The sequence below is a fragment of the Thermobia domestica genome, chromosome 8, assembly GCF_964235325.1.
Source record: "Thermobia domestica chromosome 8, izTheDome1.hap1.1, whole genome shotgun sequence".
Lineage (NCBI taxonomy): Eukaryota > Metazoa > Arthropoda > Insecta > Zygentoma > Lepismatidae > Thermobia > Thermobia domestica.
This window is the reverse complement of record NC_137461.1, coordinates 153,142,515-153,164,806: the sequence shown is the minus strand read 5'-3', so window position 1 is coordinate 153,164,806 and position 22,292 is coordinate 153,142,515. Positions and strand designations below refer to the sequence as shown.

At 36.2% G+C, this 22,292-nt stretch overlaps 1 protein-coding gene and 1 long non-coding RNA gene across 2 annotated transcripts in view; both read left to right on the top strand.

Moving 5' to 3' along the window:
* Positions 1-8,556, top strand: part of LOC145693299 (clavesin-2-like) — a 58,399-nt gene extending 49,843 nt beyond the window's left edge. Inside the window, exons 7-8 of the mRNA XM_081769158.1 lie at positions 6,752-6,896; positions 8,087-8,556. Coding sequence (XP_081625284.1) covers positions 6,752-6,896; positions 8,087-8,178 — 237 coding nt within the window. The 3' untranslated portion in view covers positions 8,179-8,556. The remainder of the gene's footprint in view (positions 1-6,751; positions 6,897-8,086) is intronic.
* A 7,863-nt stretch (positions 8,557-16,419) lies between these two features.
* The window catches only part of LOC145691869 (uncharacterized), an 84,030-nt gene continuing 78,157 nt past the window's right edge, over positions 16,420-22,292 (top strand). Inside the window, exon 1 of the long non-coding RNA XR_014132573.1 lies at positions 16,420-18,092. This is a non-coding gene — a long non-coding RNA (uncharacterized LOC145691869). The remainder of the gene's footprint in view (positions 18,093-22,292) is intronic.

Sequence of the window (22,292 nt, the reverse complement as noted above, 5' to 3'; positions counted from 1 at the left end):
AGGGAGGGCAATATCAGACAATTATTTTCTCATGAGAACACAACTTATCCTCCATCAATATCTGAATTTGGAGATCTCAGACTTCCTACCTCTAAATCAGATACTTTGAATTGTTTTGAAAAATTTGATGGGTGTACAAGTATTATCATTCCTCTTGTCTTGTCGTCGATGGAGCGATGCTGGTACTCCAACTGCAACCAGAAGCAGCGAAAACATTTGCGGAATAGGCCGCAGTTGTGAATAACTGGGTTTCTTTCACACTTCGAGACACTAAACGCTTAGACGTGGTCTTTGACCGCTACATTGAAAAGAGCTTGAAAACACAGACGCGTCACAAACATGGACAGGGCGATCGCTTTGTTGTCAAGCCAACGGGACCGCTTCCAAAAAATTTCCAGAAGTTCCTTGCAAACGATGACAACAAGGAAAGGTTATTTCATTACCTCGCCAAAACAATAACTGCAGCTGATATTTCAGAAAAAGAAATATTCTGCACAAGACGAAATCAAGTCTTATCCTCTTCCTCAGACTATCCTATATTACTGGTATTTAGCCCTCATGCTACATAGAAGCTGATGGAAGAATCCTTCTGCTCGTCCGTCATGCTGCCAAGAAGGAACACAAAAATATTAGTTCTTACAGTTGACTCCGATGTTGTTGTTATCGCTCTCTTTGAGTTTCTGCATCTGTCACCACTCTGGAGAAACTATGGATTGATTTTGGTTCTGCAAAAATGCGACATTTGTTTCCTATATACACCATGTGCAAGTACTTACCTTCTGGAACGATAGATTTGCTGCCGTTTTTTTACAGTTTTACGGGCTGTAACAATGTCAGCCTTCCTTGGCGTTGGCAAGACAAGTGCATGGAATACGTGGATGGCTTTTAGAGAAGTGGACACAGCTTTCCGGAAACTGTCCGTCGTTCATTCTCACAATGTTGTAAACTGCCAATCTCGCATGCTAATCCAGCGATTTGTGACGCTTATATACGATAGATTAAGTACTTCGAGGAAGTCAACGAAACCAGACGTATTCTATTCAGCAAGAAAAATCGCACAATAGATAGAATACCTCTAACCGAAGACGCATTGAATCTCCATACAAGAAGAGCAACTCTTAAGTGCAAGATCTGGCGACAGTACCTCGAAAATAATGTGCATGATGTTGAACCCCTGAACTGGGGTTGGAAGGAAACAGATGACGGACTCGGTTACCAACCTGTGTGGACTACGTTGAGGAGTATGTCTGATAACTGTCGACAACTAGTGACATGCCGTTAAAAACTGCGCTGTATTGGGAAATGTACTTGTATTGGCCTCGTCTGTACGTTGCTTTGCGAATGTGAAGGACAATGCTCACAGTGATATCACTATGAACACAGCAGCTGAACATCTTTTTTTTTTTTTTTTTTTTTTTAAATGTGAAAGAGTATATGAGTTATGTAGATACGAGCAAACATATTAATTTGTAGAATGATAAACCATATTAGTTTGTCCTTGATATACAACACATCTACAATAAAAACTTACAGTGAGGTCGGGTGACCGGGGAGGCCATTCATGCAGTTAACCCTTATGGGACCTTGCCTTTTTAGGTAAATTTTAGAGTTTCAGTCAAGCAGCTATTGCAACGAGACTATTTATCGTACGATCATAGTTCATACCTCGTTCTTTGTAATGAAGCTGTGTTTCGAACTGTACTAGGCAAATTTCCTTATTTTGTACCTAAGGCGGGAATTTTCTGGCGAAAGTGGGAAAAATGGAAATTGCAAAAAAAAAAAAAAAAAAAAAAAAAGGCACCAATATCTCCCCTTGAATATGCAAGTGGTACATAACAGGAACGTACAAGTGGTACCAAAAAAACTTTGCTTTATAATGAATTGAACGAGGTATGAAGGATAGTCCCCCAAAAATTAGTGTATATACTCTAGCCGATTTATCAATTTCATCCAATAATACATTGTCAGTCAATTGTTTTTCAATGAGCTTCAGCATAAAGACTGTTCTTCGTAGGAACGTGAATCGTACCTTGTTGTCTTTGGAATGAATCAACCTTTCGAGTGGTACCACTCGCATGTGGATACCGTGTACCTGTGGAGGAAAAATTACCTCCAAAGCGAAATTTTGTCAGAAAAATCACTCTTTTTCAGGTTTGGGTCCCTCTTCCCCCTGTGTTAACGCTCTGATCTCAAAATTGAATAAAACATACTACATTGTGTATGTAATACCTGTGGAAAATATCAATCTCATATCTTGAAAACTAAGGGCAGTCAAGAAGAAAACTCCCCCACGTGGAAAGCATAACCCGTACTACTTTAAGGGAAAAACAAAAAATCCCTGAAACGTCTCTATTTATCCGAGGATCATAATTCGCAAACAATTTCGTGTCAAATTAGGATACCACTCGCAAGTCTCTATCGTGGCCCTGAGTGGGGAAATCCCGAAAAAGAGAATTTTTCCTGAAAAAATCTCATTTTTCAGTTTGGACGCGATTTTCTCGCTTCTGATACACAATAGGGAAATTGTAATGGTACAGTTGGAAACAGTGCTTCATTATAAACACAATGAGGTACGAACCATGATTCTAGAATAAATAGAAATGTGTCAAAAATTCAAAAAAAAAATGCTCTAAAAGTTACCAAATTTTTTCTTCAATATTCGTGACGTCACCATCCGTAGGCATCGCACGCGTGACTGGAAAATGCTCATGAAATACGTTTTTTGATGCTTCCACGCTTGCATAAATGCAAAAAACCCGGTGTGAAAAGCTTAACTACTTATAATTGGTGTGTGAGACTTACAAGGCAAATTCCAAAGGTCGACGCTATAATACAGATCTGTTCCATCGGGCCCCAAACGGTTAAATGACTAAAATCGGAAAATTTTTGCTATTAACTGTTTCTTATTCTGTTTGGCAGCAAACTGGAGAAGAAGAAAAGTGTTTTCTAAAGCTTTCATGTAAATATTTAGATTAAGTTGCTAGAAGTTAGCCATTTTCCAATATGGCGTCCAGTGTCGAGCATAATTATCCTACGAACTGTCTCCCGGTAATTTTCCAACCTTGATGGGACATGTAACAAAATGGCGAACTTTCATGCTGGTAACCGGAAATGCAGGATACTTACGCTAACATACCACACTATAATAGTAATATGCAATATATATCCTTTCCTTCCTTTTTGATGATTAGTATTTATCCATTTTATATTCATAAATTTCTTTTAATTTTCAATAAATTTCTTTATTCATAGATTAATTTAAGCTTTCTTGGCCAACGAATATTAAATAGTCTTTCTTGGGTAATCAGACAGGTGTGATGTGGAAAAGCAATCGACATTTCTCAAAATGACAATTTCAATTTTCAAGTCTGTATCCTAACTCGAATAGCATGTTTGATGCCATTTCTTGTTCACCAGAGTTTGTGTACAAGGTGTATTAAATTTGTTATCACAAGTCTCCCGAGATATACTGGCACCAATAAGGAAGGCGCAACACTCTGGTATTCACATATTTTCTTTTTAGGGAACAATACTATAAACAAACGGGCGGGGTCACCTCTGTTATCAGGTGTTGACTACTTCTTCATGTGACACTTTTAGTATCAAGTGTTGGAGAAGACACTATTCCCACTGACGTGATCTACAGATACAAAGGGTGTTCAAAAAGTTTTGCACAGTGGTCTCTATTTTTTTTTTATTTGTTGCAGGAGGAGAATGAAATTTTTTGTGAACATACTTGGAACATTTAGCTATACATTGAGCCTACTCAATGTAGCCTCCATCAGCATCTGATCCATCTGATCCAGCGTTCTTTTCATGATGTAAATGCATTTTGGTAAAATCCTGGGGACTTTTACACCATCGCTTGACACAGAAAATAAGGTCTTCCTCACTATCAAATGTTTCACATCAAATGGCGTCAAAACACTGTTTCCACTCTTCAGTAAAGATCGTCATGAGACCCTCGCACACATCCTTCCTCATCTTTTTCATTTCTCTTGTCAATAATCTAGGTACCCAACGTGCATAGATTTTTCTATACTCTAGTGACTGTACCACTGATACCACACTACCCAATGACAAATCAGTCATTTCAGCAAGCTGTCGTGTCGTCAAACATCTGTCATTTTGGATGATTTGATTAATGGTCTTCTTATTCACATCACTCACTACCGTCGATGATCTACCGCATCGTGGATTGTCCAGTAGAGAGAAATCACCTTCTTTAAACCTCTGCAATCACCGATGGATACTGCTGCGATCCAATGTCTCCTCCCCATAAACAGGGAGCAACTTCCTGTGAATCGATGTGGCAGTCATTGCCGGTCTTGAAGAGGGACTCCATCACCAACCGTTATCGCAACCTGACATCTACTTCACGGTCCATTATGGCTCACCTGTAAATAAAAGAAAATACGTTTACATACCAACTTATAGCTAAATGTTCCAAGTATGTTCACAAAAAAATTCATTCTCCTCCTGCAACAAATAAAAAAATTAGAAACCACTGTGCAAAACTTTTTGAACACCCTTTGTACATAGAGATAAGAAGTTTGTCATTGGGTCTATGGAGGCGAATATCTTCAGAATTTCCTGGATCAATTCAACATCCATTTTTTTAACACGCAGTTCGCTGTGGAAGTATAAAATAGACTTGATTTACATATTTTAAATAAACACGAACTCTCGACCACAATATATAAGAAACTCACGCACACCACGTGTACCTTCATGTTGATGGCTAATCAGCATGTAGTTATTACCTCGAAAAAATCAAGTTGCCTCCATTAAACTTGGTGATGGCATTAGTCCTTCTCTACATATTCGTCCTTAAATGCGAAACATTTTTCCCAACGATTAATGACTTGGCGGAGTCCTTGGTTTAGAAGTCTTCATTTTGGTTGTTCAGGAAACGTTCCACCTCAAAAATCATCTCGTTATTATTTCAGAAATGCATTGGTTTCTACCCTATCATGCAATGGTTTCTTCATCTGTGGAAAGAGGAAAAAGCCTGTCTGTGTCTGAAAAACATGGAGATTAGACAAAATTTGATAGCCTAAAGAAGCAGTGTGTGTGATTGTGCCCTGTGCAGAATGAACTGGGGCGTTGTCGTGGAGCAAAAAGATCCTCTTGGACAGTTTCTCTCGACCTTCGTCGTGATAGCCTCTCATAACCTTGTCAGTAGATCTCGGTAGTATGCTCCTGTGATGATTAGCTCCTTACGAGCATAATCTGTTAGCATCACACTATGAAGTTTCAGTAAACACTCAGCATCACCTTGCCCGATTTTGGGTCTTCACTTTTTCCGAAGGTGGCGTATCCACATGTTTCCGCTGCTTGCTTTGCCCCTTTGTCTCGGGGTCATAGTGGTACACACAGCATTCATCCATGGTGATTAAACGTTTAAAAAAGTCATCTGATTTGCCTGACACAGCTGAAACATTTCCGCTACTGGCTCGGTTTGGCAAGCTTTCTGAATGGGTGTGAGCATTCGCGGAACCCAGTGGGCAGCGACCTTTGTCATGTGTAAAATGTGGACTGATTGTCACTTTTTTCACTATCGCCTAGACTATAAAACACCTATCTGCGAGCACCAGGACCTCCACTTCTCTTTCGATTCCCTGTTCTTCATAGAGAGATGGTTTGCCACTTCGTTCTTTGTCATTCAGACTTGTCTGATCACTGGAAGCGTCCACGCCAATATAATGTTAAATAATTCGTTTCAAAATGAACGCATTGTTATAAAACAGTAGATAAGTACAAAATTCGATCAGAAATATACGTAATTGAAAACACTCTTATCATCACTAACCATGAAACAGTACTATATTTGACACATCAGTACCTAAGGCCAGAATAGCATTGGATCGGAATTTTCTTGCTCAATAAATACTTTAAATTTGACCAATGCTAATACTTATTATTATTAATCTGTGATACAGTTTCGGTAATGTATCATTAACTTCATCAAATATACGAGGGGCAGTCAAAAAGTTCCTGGAATTTTGTTGTAGCTCTTTATTACCACAATATAAGTAAACATTTACTTAATCGTCTTCAAAGGAGGCATCTTCGGAACACACAAACACTTGTTTCACCGCTCCTATCATTGCTGGAAACACCGAGAAAAGTCTTCTTTTGGTATTTTCTGAAGTTCAGTCATCGCGTTGGTTTTGATCTTTTCTATGGCGAAACGGGTACCGGTGCTGTTTCCTTAAAGCACTGTCACAATACGCACTGTTGTGACAATAAGCTTTTTCTAGGCTATCGAAGCACATTTTTCCCATTTTTCACATAAATTTGATGTTTTTGTGAGTTGCTCGAAATGCAACATTGCTCTAACTGATCACCACACACTCCCCCGTTCACCCATGCTACTCATGCACTGACTGCTATGACCTGTTCACACTTGTTAAATTCATAATTAGGTAATCTAAGGACTGTACTTTACAAGATTCATTATGATTGGATCAATAATACCGAAATTACATCATTCCAGGTACTTTTTCACTGCTTCTCGTATTATGACATAGTATTATAATGAGTTTGATTAAGGGAATGATATATTATCGAAATTGCAATATAGATTAGTAACAATAAGTATTTTCTTTGGTCAGATTTTTTTTTTTAAAGTTATACATAGTTCCAAATCTAGAATAAGCAGGATTAAAATAAGATTTTTTTTCTACTTTTGTGTTAAAGCAGCAGTTATAACAATTGTTGATAAAATGTGTTCGTTTTTCCTGCCTAGGTGTCAGTCCAAGGTACAAACACAAGAAATATGGATCCTTATATTCCACCTGACATTCTTCCAGAAGAATATGGTGGCATGAAACCTAAATTTGATAACAATTGGTGGTATGACCTACTCGCTGGGGAAGAAGATGTATATAGAGGTAAAAATCAAAAGTATACTTTCGCATGAAAGGAACACTGAAGTCTTTTTATAAATATAGACTTAGAAAATACTGTTCTATTTTAATACTAGAATATTTCAATAAATATTCTTCCTGCAATTATGTTTGTTGAACCTTTCATAAACTTCGCTTAATTTAGTTATTCATTGGAGAAATTGAATTCGATATGTTGTGCAACTAACAAAGCTTAACGTACTGCAATCTATCTTAAAACATAACACGTTAACAAAACATAATTCATCTGGAATAAAGCTAACTCCATTACATTTTTAGAAGGTATTATTATTACAATTTGTTTCCACGTACATACAATATATAATTGTAATTACAGGATTCTAGCTAGTCAGTGGTTGTTTGTTTAATACTTTCCTTGTAATACGCGAGGTTTCCAAGTCCATTACCAAAGAGAAAGATAGTATTCTTTATCTCCAAAGTGGAATATTTTCAATTAGTTTTTAGTACAGAATCATCTAACTAACTAACCCGGAACGACCTATGGAACCCGGAGGTTGAATGCCGTGTTCACAAAAACTCTCTACTTACTTCTATCCTTAGCTAACTGGATCCAGTTTCTACTTTGTATTCCTATTTCTGCGACATCCATCCTCCCATCTACTCCTATTTCTCCTTAATGATCGTTTTTCAATTGGTCTTCCAGTCAAGGCTTTGAAAGCGTTTCTACTTTCTTCCATCCTAGCTACATGACTTGCCTACCCAAGCCTCCTAGACTTGATGACCCTAACAATGTTTAGTAAACCGTATAAATTATGTAGTTCCTCGTTATGAAGTTTCCGCCATTCCCCATTCCCGTTCCTCTTGGGTTCGAATATTCGTCTCAAGATCTTGTTCTCAAATACTTTCAGTCTATGTTCTTCTCTCAGAGGAAGTGATCATGTTTCGCAACCATACAGAACAACAGGCATGATTATCGTTTTACATATTTTAAGCTTCAAATTCCTCGACAGAATTTGCGACGACAAGAGACAGAATCATCTATCAGAATAAATTAATTCTGAAATAGATAAATCTATTGCGGAAATAGTAGACTCCCTTGAAATTACAAATACTCTACAGTCTTACAAACAAAAACTGAAGGAACTTGGAAGTTAAGCTTCCTCTTTAATTAAGGATAGATTAGATGGTAATAAGATTTCATTTTTATTCAACAGAACTCAAGATCTACGGATACAGATCGCCTGGTGATCCCGATAGTGATGAAGATAACATAAGCATTGCAAGTGCAGAGGAATTATCTGCTTAAAAACGTCTTTACATTGGGTTTTATTCAGCAACGCAGAACTAAAGATGTCAAAGAAAAATCCATTGAACAATATAAATGCTTAAAATTGATTGTTGTAATTTGTTTGATGGCGTATGACAATAATTCAATGTTCTTGGATCAACAGATATTTATAAGTATAATTATTGTGTTATCCGGATAATATACGAAAATTGTGTTATCGACCTCATTGTCTTTCAGAAAAAGAGTATTCAATAAAGAAAAATTGTCTAGTTTTGTTTGTGAATAGCAATGTAAGTAACGCAAATTTTTTTCGTATAATTTATTGTTGCGGATTATATTAAGAATTATGTATAGTAATGCATTTTGTAAAATAAATATTTTTCATCCGTAAAAGAACCATGTATCACGTTTTTTTAATCCGTACTGAATTTTCTTTAATAAACGAAAATTGAAAAAGTAATTAAAATTAAGTTCAAGGACCAAACTCGTGCAAGGATTCGGCTTAACAATTTGGTGTTAATCAATATCTGTACTACCAAGTCTCTCTCCAGATTAGCCAAATACCGTTCTCGCTCTTAGATTTTGTTAGAGTAAACTGAATATCTCAGCTAAGGAGTAGTTCTCCGACCACTCCAGTTCATTCTCCGACTTAGTCACATATTTTATTTTTGGACCTCATTGAATCTAGAACAAAGAAACTAGAAAATTAGATGATAAGAATATATCTTTCAATTTTTTCATACGTATATCCAATTAGAATTACTGGAAAAAATTTCATATGTAAGCCAAAGTTGTGAAAAGTAAATAATTTATATGATTAGAAGAAATCAGAAGTGACGAAATAGTAATGGAACAAAAGAGCTAGTATTACCACATGAGAGGATTCAAATAACCCAATAGTTTTTGTAAACATCCCTAAAGCTGGATGTTATATTTAAATGTGAAGATTAAATTATTCGGAGGAGGTGAATGTAATAACTTTGATAATTTACATAACAAGTGAGTGAGAGAGCGAATTTTCAACAAAACAAACAAAAATAACAAAAAGAAAAAAAGACAGTTTTGCTCCCTCAAGATGAATAGGCTACACCCTTTGGTACAAGACATGAAGATAATCAGAATAATCTCTTTCGTGCATTTCACTTTCCTCCATTTCTTCACTTCTGAATACGTGAGTCATTATTTATTCTCCCCTACCCCTTGAGGAGATCTAACATACAATAATACAATAGCATCTCAAATAGGCATTTAAAAAAGAATCTAAGAATGAAAATTATAGACAAAACTTGTCTACTTACCCTCTGCCATCCAGATTACTTTAGGAAAATATCAATTCCAGTTATAACAAAAACACACTTTATTTCCTATACTCAGACTACTAAGCACACGCATACACACACACACACACACACACACACATACACACGCAAAAAAAAAAAAAAAAAAAAAAAAACTACCAATAAACACGAACAAAGTAAAAAATAACTTTTACAATATTGTAAAAAATCCACTTCACATTACACACTTGAGTATAACCCATTTTTCTGTTTGTATCACTGTGGACATTAACTTAGATTATGTAATTTATAGATATTATATGTTTATAATAGTGGCATTATTCACTATAATATGCTTTAGGTTTAATTAACTTATTTTCTTTTATATTACAATTATCAGTTCAGCACACGCCACCACGTGTCATTACAGTTCCGGTTATTTCTTGATAGAAATAAGGAAGTCATTCCCACTAAACTGTTCCTAGTAATTTCCTTATACGAGAATTCTCTCTCTTTCCATGAGGGAATTAAATAAATGTCTTCTGTTCATCTTCTGTTGATACCTGGCACTCCTTCTATAGTAACACCACACTGCTACTTGGGAATGACTTTAATTAGCATTGTCCATCATTCCGATTAATTTCGTACTGGAGTGCTACAAGGTACGTAAGCACCTACTAAAATTTACCATAGAGACAAATAACTCTGGGTGTCCGCAGTAGAATGTTATCTCAGAGTGAGAACTACTACATCATTATGTAATCACAATCAGTACTGTCACTATCAGAAGTAGGATCATATAACTTGTTATAGCACCACTAGGTTCATTTTGTGCAATGTTTATGGGAATTTAGAAGACCAAACTCTCAATAGTCGCTGCTTCAACTACTAGCACTACCTGTTAAACTTTAAACATGCCCAACTCTTACATTTTTCAAAGAACACTGAAGAATACGAATAATTGAAAACTAACTAAAGTCTATCCGAAGCAAACTGAATAATCACCGGAATACTTCAAGACTCACTAACGAATCAACGAAAAATAACCTCTCTATCGAGGACTCGACAAGAACTACTCCCTGAAACTCATGCAATTTTTTTCACCAGGCCTCGGTCATCCAAATCCCACGACCCACTTCAGGCTTCCAGGAATTCAGATAGCTTCTTTCTCAACCCATTTTCTACTTGAGTGGCCTCTGTGACTTGTTCACAGTGGGAACATGAGGATATGATATTGAAAATATATTGATAACTTTATATGGTTGTGATCTGGATCAACATCAAGAAATTATTAAGAGAACTTCTGGCTATCACCGTATATAGCCAATATCTAATTAAATACCAAACAAGCCAGAAACAATAAATAAATGTAAACACAACCCATTCAGAAAACACAAAAATGCCATTTCCAAATGGCCTTGCATTGTGATGCCTCCTATCGTTAAAAGGCTGCGCGACGAGAAGGGTGACTAGTCATCTGCAAGATCACAAGCATATAGATACGGAAACAAAGATACAAATAAGAGGATATAACACAATATTACAAACGCTTACTCTGGTTATGGTGATACACAATTAACACCAGTGATATCTAAGCTGTCATTTGATATTTGTATAAACACATGACAATGCTCGAAACTGAGTCAATGCCAAATAAAGCATACTGTTTGGTTCCAGCAAGCAGATTTCCATGGTTTGGCTAATCTATTCAGACGTCTCACTCCCTTGAAACCTTATTTGAGAAAATTAGAATATTAAATATACTCTATCGGAAAGTTCCGCGATGAAACATGACCGATGATTATATTTCGGTAGTTTCCAAGAATATTTAGTACAGATATCTGCAAATAATTTCATTAATGTAAGTGGCTGGTCAATCTTCTTCCTCCTCTTCTAGCAGAAGGGAGTATCAGTTTCAATCGGAATTATAGGTTGACTTTTTCAGTCAAAATTACAATAGAAAAAAGAGGATAGCTGCGAGATTTAAAAAAAAGTGTAAAAAGCTGAGGTATTGTTCTCAACATTTTGTTACTTCGCTGCTAGTTCGGTGAAACTAGAAAATATTAAAGAATTCAGCAAGGATAAGGAGCCTAGTTCTAGAAATACAAATTATATAGACATGTACAGAGTCCCATATCGGCGTCTGAGATTCAACACCGCGTATCTCCAATTTCGTCGAATTTGAGTTTTTGACACCATAGAATCAGTATAGGATGGCGCACAATCTAGTTAAGTAGTACACCTAAATCACGACAAATGGCTCTGTTATTTCCTCAAAGCAATGCCGCATATAATGAGACTGAAGCAAGTTCTTAAACAGTTCTTTTTTTGTCGCCTGTAAAATTGGTGAAATGTTACGCTGTACTGAATCTCAGACGACGATATGTATCTTAAATGAAGTTCCTTTTCGCTTTATGTCTCCTTCAGCAAGTTTCTCACCTAAAGGTTGGCAATTATATTCAACTCTAAGTGGTTCCTTCTTAAATAAATAAATAAATAAAAGTAAAAAATAAAAATAAAATAAAAACTGCCTGTAATGAAGTTCGTTTTCTAGAAACTGCAGATATTTCATCATTTTCTTACATTTTCCATATCTTCAAATTCTTTTTATATAGCATGGAATTCATAATTAAATGTACAATTCGCACTTTCTCTTCTATGCCATAGAATTTAAATAATTCTTCATTTACAGCAGACCATTTATTTATTAAAGAAACAATAAATCTAAACAATACTCTGTATATTTGCATATACTTGTATCAGAGAGCATAATATAATATTTACTTATATAATATAAAGAAAACGAGATGGAAATAGGTTAATTTAAATATTAGTATGCAGATTAACAAGTCAATATTGTCGTTTACACTTTGTTACTTAATACTTTACGAAAGAACTAGGAAAAAGTAACAGGATAGTAGTATAGAGGAACTAGAACTTTACATAATAGTGAAAGCGATAATTTAGTCACTTGTATAGTTATATCATGGTAATTCATATTACACGATGATGCATGATATAGATAGTATATGAAGATAGACCAGCAAACATAATAAAAGAATGTAATAAATTTTATATATACCGGATATTTAAAAAACGGCACCCATAGATCATAGAAGACCATTCTACAGGACAAAAGAAAACAAAAACGCTACATAATCGTATACTCTTAGGGGACTCTTCAGACGCTACGGCCAATCAAAAAATTAATAATGTTACTATGTTGTAGATAAATTTTGTGTCACATCTTTGATCTATACGAATCCATCATATAATTACATCAATTCTACCCAGATGACAGTTAAGTCAGTAGACACTGATATCAACTCCACTTATGAGCAGCATCGGCCATTTCGCTTGTTTGTTTGTTGAAGTTTAGGCATCCTTTTTCAGCACCGAGGCTACATGAGAAGTGGATCTATAATTTAAGATGTAATCCTAACCATAATGTATTCAATTCTCTCCTACCAGAGATTAAATTTCGTACCTTTGGTACATACTTTTGGCTCGTCACTATACCAGCAAGGAGGACTAGAAAAGTGCCTAAATCGTAAAGTAATATTTGTTGTGGCAGCGCTTTTATTTGTTCTCTTCGGGTCCTTCCGTGAGGTCCGACTTCTTTCGGCTTTCCTCGCTGTCTTCCGTGTTGACTTCTCGTCTGCTTCATTGTTTATAATTAATAACACGTGTTGTATTGACATGTGCTTCTGTCGTGATGTGGGGATCCTTACACCTTCACATGAGAAAAAAAATAATCTGCAAGATTATTTTTGAGAAAAATACATAATTGTTGTTAATGAAAGTTATTTGCACCACAACACTGATATCGTTGGAAACACTATGAAAGACACTATAAAACACTAAAAACGCCATGAGACACTGGAAAATCACTATCAGGAAACTTGTTGTTATATATATATATATATATATATATATATATATATGTAATCGTAATAACATTATAGTTCCGGCCCATCTAAGCAGGATCAAAGCAGTCACTATCATATTCCTCAGAGTGGGCAGAAGTGTTATCACTGTAATTAATAAATATATACTAGTTCATTAATGGTTGGTTTCTATGTTTATGTCACATCTGGTATTTATAGCCTATATCGGTTGAGTCTCAACTTTAGTAGTAGTAGGCGCTGACTGGATAAGTTTTGTTTTGTAACGGGACTTGTGAAAGATGAGGCACAATTTAATTATTATTAGAACTAATGAAAGGAGAATAATCGGTTTTAGAATTTGGAAACTTTTCTTTTTTCTTTTTTTTTAAAAAAAATAGAGAATGTGAATTTCTGGTCATTCTGTATAATGTTATTCAGAGCCTCATTTTATGAACATCCTGTATAAAGAGAAAAATGATGCAATAAGCAATCATGAACTTCGTATTGAGAAGCGATGTTGGAAACAAGAAAGCATTATATTTTGACCTTGCATGCATTAATGACTTTTGAAACTAAAAAAAGAGAGAAAAAATGTTGAGTTTGCATTTTGCTAGATGAACGGAAATACTGATATAACGAAGTTAAATAACAGATTGAGACACAGTTTATAATTGACATAAAGAAGTGCGATGTTATGTCAGTGCATCTTTTCTTATATTTTTCGTTTCTTCTGTTGTTAGTCCATCTTCTGTTCCCGATAAGTACTTGGAATTTTATCAGATTCTTCTTGTATTTGTGCCTCTGTCTTCTTAATTTTGTGTTCCCTCAGTTTGGTTCTCATAGAATGGCTTCAAGCGGTCCACCGCAATTTTTTGAATTCTGTTACGAAATTTAGGAGGTAATTCCATACGATATAAATTTGAATTCAGCTTCTCTAACATTCGTGCTGATCCTTCGTAATGAATGGTAAAGTGCTCAGATAAACCGATCTTTCTTGTAGGGTAATATACTAAAACAAGGTCCCCTGGATTATAAGTTGTCTGATTATAGAGTTTCTCATAAAACTTCTTTTGTTTGTTATATGCCTGTTCCAGGTTATTTTGCACTTTCTTCCTGATGGCTGCTAATTTATCCCTGTCAACTTGTATATGTTGTTTAGATTCGAGCGTACATTCTGTCGGGATCCTAGGTTCGTATCCAAATAATAAGAAACTTGCTGAATATTTGGTCCCATCTTGTATGTAAATATTAATGCCAAAAATAACGTGTGGTAGCCATTTCTCCCAATCCGTATGGTGTTCCTGTACATAAAATTTGAGACAATTTTGTATAATTTTATTAATTTGGTTTACTAATCCTATTGAAGCGTGATTATATGCTGGTGAGTATTTATAAGTGAAATCGTACTTCCTTGCTAGGTGTTGTAGACGAGCCGCTCCATGTACTGGATTTTGGTCCCAATGGAGCGTTGTAAATGCTCCGAATTTTAAAATGATTTCGTATTCTATTTTCTCTATATTTTCCACATTTATTGCGTCCACTGTCTTTGCAATAACATAACGTGTAACTATTTCTGTGGCTACTAATATGTATTTATTTCGTCCCTCTTTGCTTGGGAATGGCCCCCGTTCATCATATACCCAACTTGTTGCTATCTCTCCCACAAGGTGATGTAGTAGTTCGGCCTGTTACTTTTGTGGTAGCTTCTTTAGAAGTTACCAGTCTTGACACGTACGTATTTTGTGAGCAAGATACGAGGGCTATCCAGAAAGTAGATTACGTTTCCGTCTGTGTCCGCTAGGGGCGGGGCTAGCGCGGCCATCTTGGGGTCAGAGCGTTGCGCAGCTCAGTCGGCATCTAGCCGTGCTAGTGAGAGGTTCGTGCTGTGCTCCGTTAAGATACTGTGACGGTTTGAAATGTCTGCGTTAATTGAAAATCCCGCGAGCTGCGAGGTGCGTGCAGTAATAAGGTTTCTGACAGCAAAAAACTGTAAACCGATAGAAATCTATCGGCAGCTGTGTGAAGTGTATGGGGACAACATTATCACTGAAGGTGGAGTGCGACAGTGGGTCATAAGATTTAAAAATGGCCGAACCAATGTTCACGACGAAGATCGAAGTGGGAGACCCAGCAAAGTGACTGCCGAACTTGTCGAAAAAGTCGATGTTAAAGTCCGTGAAAATCGAAAGTTCACAATAACGGAACTTTCTTTGAGTTTTCCACAAATTTCGCGAAGTTTGTTGCACGAAATCATCAGCGAAAAGCTTGGTTACCACAAGTTTTGTGCAAGATGGATTCCAAAAATCTTGACAGAGGACCACAAAAATCAGCGAATGGCTGCAGCGTTGCACTTTTTGGACGCCTACAATAAGGATGGTGACTCTTTACTCGATCGCATCGTTACTGGTGACGAAACATGGGTGAAACACGTAAACTGTGAAACGAAATTGCAATCAATGCAGTGGGGGCACACAGGTTCTCCCCAAAAACCCAAGAAATGCATGCAAACAATGTCGGCAAGGAAGATGATGGCGACTGTTTTTTGGGACAGAAAAGGTGTGATTTTGGTGGACTTCCTGGAAAGAGGCACTACAATAAACGCTCAAAGGTATTGCCAAACTCTGCAAAACCTCAGAAGAGCAATTCAAAACAAGCGCAGAGGAATGTTGAGCTCTAAGATCTTGTTGATTCACGACAACGCCCGGCCCCACACGGCAAATGTCACGCGTGAAGTTCTTGAATCTTTTCAGTGGGAGTTGTTTCCTCATCCGCCGTACAGTCCCGACCTGGCACCGAGCGACTTCCACCTATTCCCAGCAATGAAGAAGTGGCTGGCTATGCAGCGTTTTGATGACGACGAACAGCTGCAAGAAGAGGTAACGAAGTGGTTGAAGTCGCAGGCGGCCGAATTTTTCGACGAAGGAATTTCCAAGCTCGTACATCGCTACGATAAATGCCTTAATTTGAATGGTGACTATGTCGAAAAGTAGTATTTGTGTGTGGCTTTCATCTGTATATAATAAAATTTGTTTCCTATACTTTGTTGATTTTTTATTCCAAAACGTAATCTACTTTCTGGATAGCCCTCGTAGTTTTTGAGATGCGACATATAAAATTTCTTTATGGTAGTTTTATAGGATTTTGAGAATCCAAAATAAGGGTTGGTTGCCTGGTAGTAGAAGGTTGTGAACCACAAGTTGGCTAACGATTTGGGTATGCATAGAAGATATAATAAACCATAATCAGGATGGTTTTGTTTACTATATAATATGCCGTTTCTTCATGATCTTCATGATCTAAGTGTGGAGATCTTGTCCGGTTCCTTACCGTCTAAAATAGAGATGAAGTCCTTGTAATTGTCGTTCTTACGTTGCTCTCTTGCGATGTTTCGTAGAAGGTTGTTGTTTTCTATTTCTATAGTATTGACTTGAAGAATATTTGATCTAAAGGCTTGATAGTCTTCGCCTTGTTCTTCGCTATTTTCTTCTTTTTCTTCTTCCTTCATGATATCTTGTGTTTGTTCAAGCCTACTAATTATATCTGCTGGATGTTTGGACCCAGGTAAACACTGTATATTGAAATCATAATCGGCTAAAAATACTTTTCTATATGGTATATTTCCCAACTTTATCGGGCTATGTTCATCGTTGCTGTGCACTTTGCGTCTACTTAAAGGTTGAATTTTCTATTTAGTAGAAAGTAGCGAAAGTTTCGCAAAGTATATATGAGAGCGTACAAATCTTTTTCCCATATACTAGCCTTCTGATCACTTTTCGTCAATCTTCGAAAACAATAAGCAACTACCTTCTCAGTGTCAGTTTTTGGGTCTTAGCAAGCGAGTACTCCAGCTATTTGCATTTGACTACTGTCGCTGTATACGCGAATTTCTAGAGAGTTGTCAAACTGAGAGAGTGAAGGAGCTGGCAATGTGTCTTCTTTCAATTGTTCGAAAAGAACATCATGCTCCTTTGTCCATTTAAATTTAGATTTAGAGGTTACTAACTGCTGGAAAGGCTCAATTTTTACTGTGAAATCTTTGATATGCGCTCTAAGATATGAACATAACCAGATAAAACTTTTGAGAATCCGCTTTGTAGTTGGATTTTTGAAATTTCTTATTTTCTTGGCTATTTTTGGAGATATTTTGATGGATTCTCTACTAACGAGTTGTCCGAACACGTTAAGCTCTTGGTAACCTATGTGTGTGTCTTCTTGGGTGAGGCACGAAAATCGTGTTTTCTAAGCTTCTTAAATAGTAATTCCAAATTCTGCAACTGCTGTGAAAAGCTGTAAGCGCTTCTAATTATATCATCTGCAAAACTTGTAATCCTATCGGGTAATCCTTCCAAAATCATCCTCGTCGCGATAGACAGGCTTTGACTTGAGATACGATGGCCCATCGTGCATCTCAAAAATTTATATGACTTTCTGTTATGATTGAGCTCGAAGGTCATATATTTTCGGCTCATACATTGAACCTTGATACTGGCAACATTGATCGAACTTGGGTATCTACCTTTGATGCATACTTTGGATCTGACAATAGTGGTCTAACATAGTCACCGCGTTCTTTTTTATTCAGTTCATTCTCTTTTTCACTCTGCTCTGTTCATCTCAGGATCTTTTTTGTACGTTACTTTTATATAGTGGTATGTATTCCTGGTTTTACTCCTTTTATCTCCTTTCCGTTTTAATCCTTTTTACCTTGCCACTGAGGAAGGAACCAGCTGAGAGTTCCGAAACGTCAAAATCTTTAAATTTTTCATTGGTAAGTAGCTAATTTTTTGTTAATTTTGAATATCCCCCCATGCGCCCATGTAATTATAATTCCTAATTTTTATTTAAGAGGAACTTAGGTTTATGAGTACAGGCATGACAAATATTTCGTTTCGTTTCACGGGTGTCTCTGGTGGGGGGACGAGGGTGACACGTCCCCCCAATATTTTGAAGTGCAAAATATTCAATATTTTATTCTAACTTAATTTATTTACTAACGACAGAATAACATATAGATAATAATAATTACATTTATTTGGAATATAATATTCAGGCTGTGGAACAATTATAACAGGCTAGATAGTACCATTTAAATCACTTTCTTTGATGCCCCCCTCCAAAGTTTACATGCCATAGACGCCAGCGTTTCGTTTGTATATTCAGCTATAATCTTCCAGATACAACCTTAAAGACCATTTTATACTCATAATCAGTGGCGGATTTAGAAAAGTATTTTGGGAGGGGCTTTTCTTATTAATGCTTAGTTTTTCTAAAAAAAATCCTAACTTTTTATTTGAGGACAGCTTGAAGTTTATGAGTAAAGGCAAAACTAATATTTAGTTTGTTTTAGAAATTCCGTAATTCCGGGGTAGAGGCTTCAATCCGAAAGACATCTCCACCCTAACCCTCTTCGCAAATCTATCACTGCTGGTAATTAGTAATAACAAATATTTACGGATGGAATTAAGAAAAACTTTTGTCAAAATGATCGAATGCGGGGTTGAATACCGCACTTCACGATAGAAGCGCGAAAGCTAACCACTCACTCACGTTTGTTGTGCATTTGTGCTTAATTTAAATGTATTCTCTCACTTTCTCCATGGCCACAAAAGCTCTCCATTGACTTCTGTCCTTATCCAATTCAATCCAGTTTCTACTCTGTATTCCTATTTCATCTTGATATTGCCCTCCCATCTGGGCCTAGGTTTTCCTGATGGACGTTTCCCGATTGGATTTCCAGTTAAAACTTTGAAAGCGTTCCTATTTTGTTCCATTCTGGCTACATAACCTGCCCAACTGAGCCTCCTAGACTTGATGACTCTAACGATGTTTGGTAAACCGTATAAATTATGTGGTTCCTCCTTATGAAGTTTCCGCCATTCCCCATTCCCGTTCCTCTTGGGTCCAAATATTTGTCTCAGAATTTTATTCTCAAATAAGTTCAGTCTGCGTTCTTCCTTCAGCGTAAGCGACCATGTTTCACAACCATAAAGCATACCAGGCATGATTATCATTTTATATATTTTAAGCTTTAAATTCCTTGACAGAATTCGCGACGACAAAATATTTTGAACTGAATAATAACAAGAATTTCCTGATTTCAGTCGACATTTAATTTCTTTGTGGGTTGATTTTGGTCTGGTAATACTGATCCAAGATATTTGAAAGTATCCACTGTTTCGAAAGTATTAATTGATATTTTAACGCATTCATAATTTGCCGTATTACGATCCTTGGGAACTTCCTTGTATTTACATTTCTCTGCATTTACTCATATCCCTGCGTTTAATAAGGCCTTTGCATTTCTTTCGATTGTTCTCCTATCACATTTACATTATCAGCATGCAGCATAACCTGGTGAATACAATTCAACTCTAGGCCCTGGTTCCTATCTTTGATTTTTCTTATAGCGTACTCCGGAACAAAGCTAAATAATAACGGCGATAACGCATATCCTTGTTTCAGGCCAATCTCGACGTGGAAGCTCGCATTTTTCTACTCGAACTTTACTCTGGGATTCATTTAAACACTTAATAAATCTAGCTTTTTCGGTATTCCAAATTCTGTAAGAATGTTGTACAATGTTTCCCTCCTAACCGAGTTGTAAGCCTTTCTAAAATCAATAAACAGTTGATGTACTGGATAATATATTCCCATTTCTTTTCGAGTGTTTGTCGAATGGTAAATATCTGGTCGATTTCGACTAAATCCACACTGATAATCTCCAATAATTTCATCTGCGTATGGGGTCAATCTTATTAATAGAATGTTGAGAAATGTATCGATAATTATTACAAATAATTTTGTCGTCTTTCTTGCAAATTGGAACAGTGATTGATTCTTCCACTCTTTTTAAATGTATTCCATGATTTTTCTTTTATATATAAGTATATATAAGTTTTGTAAGTATATATATATAAGTTTTGTAACGATATGTTGAATTTTCTTGTTAAAAATTCAGAAACCTTCAGGATTGGGTAAACCGTGATGATGGTTATATATTCTACAGCCTAGGAAACCATACGCTCAGATGAACCGTCTATTACGTTTATGATCCATGAACAGAAAATTCGATACTTTCACGATTCTGAAAAAGCTTGAGGAACAGTCAGTGCATTACAGAATTTGGAGCTTTACCTATTTTGCAGATCCGAAACACCTGATAGGTGGTAACAGATTATTACGTATGTGATCAATCAGTGAAAAATTTCTTCGAAATATTCATACAATGTATATGGAAGTTAAAACTTAACTGAAAAATTTCAAGAATGTACAGTACCACCCAAACGAAGCTCTTGATGTGCATATTTCTCTCATGTTTTTCTTTATTTTGCTTCAAAAAGAGGGTGTGTGATATTTTAACGTAAAAATACTACATACAATTTTGCTAGTTATTTGTGTATCATTTTTAAAGTACTTATTGTATGTAAGAGGTTAAAATATTAATTACATATATTGGTTAATCCTTTGGAATTCATAATGTAAATGTGTTAAGAATTTTAAAAAATCTTTTTGAAATTCATGGTTTATTTTCGAGGTTTCATATTATTATGCATAATAATATGAGTTTTTTTTTTTGTTGTTGTTGTTGTTGTAGAGAAGCGGAACAAAGTCTACTTTATCAGTTTAAAGCAAAATTTTCAAAAAAGCCCAAAATTTCCCAAGCAAAAAAGCGAAACAGAAAAAACCGAGTTTTTTCCCCCCAAAAAAGCCGGTTTTTTTCCGAGCCCTTGCATCTCTACTCAAAATTAATATTTAAGTTTAATACAAGTTAGTAGAAATTATACTTTGGGGAGTAATACTTTTATTTACACATTATTTCATGATAATTTCAGAGGTAAGGGTATTTCAAACGAATGGATATGGAAATCATTATTTTATTGTTATTCGAAAATATAGTCCCGCCTAATATATTTCACCTAAAAATATATTGGGTGAAAATCACTTGGCATTAATCACCAATCTAAGTTTGGCAGAATAATTTAGACCCCTCCACTCATTTGACATACCCTGATAATCCCAAAATCCAGTTGTGTCCAGATTTTACCAATTTTCTATTTTTTTATGTTCTTCGCCGCCAAAACTCTTTACTATGATTGGTACCGGTACTACTTTCTGATGCTAGCGATAAAACCGCATTTTCGTACGACTACGCGGGCGACTGCTTCGAGAGAAAACACATTGTTTCTGGCTCCAGAGAATTTAATGTTTTTACGAACTAAAAGCTGCAATAAGCAGGTAAAATAGCTTAAACTAACTAACTAACTCTATGACCTATAGAACTCGGAGGTTTAATGCCGCGTTCACAAAAGCTCTCCACTGACTTCTATCCTTAGCTAACTGCATCCATTTTCTACTTTGTATTCCAATCTCTGCGAGATTCATCTTAATATCGTCCTCCCATCTGCGCCTAGGTCTTCCTAATGATCGTTTTCCGACTGGTCTTCCAGTCAAGACTTTGAAAGCGTTTCTACTTTCTTCCATTCTGGCTACATGACCCGCCCACCTAAGCCTCCTAGACTTGACGACCCTAACAATGTTGGGTAAACCATATGAATTATGTAGTTCCTCGTTATGAAGTTTCCGCCATTCCCCATTCCCGTTCCTCTTGGGTCCGAATATTCGTCTCAGGATCTTGTTCTCAAATACTTTCAGTCTATGTTCTTCCCTCAGAGTAAGTGATCATGTTTCGCAGCCATACAGAACAACAGGCATGATTATCGTTTTTTATATTTTAAGCTTCAAATTCCTCGACAGAATTCGCGATGACAAGAGATTTTCAACCGAATAGTAACACGAATTCCCTGCTTTTAGTCGACATTTAATTTCTCCGTGAATATGATTTTCCTCTGTTAATATTGATCCTAGATATTTGAAACTATCCACTTTATCAAAAGTATTATTTAATATTTTAACGCATCCATGATTTGCTGTATTACGGTCCCGACGCACTTCCATGTATTTAGTTTTC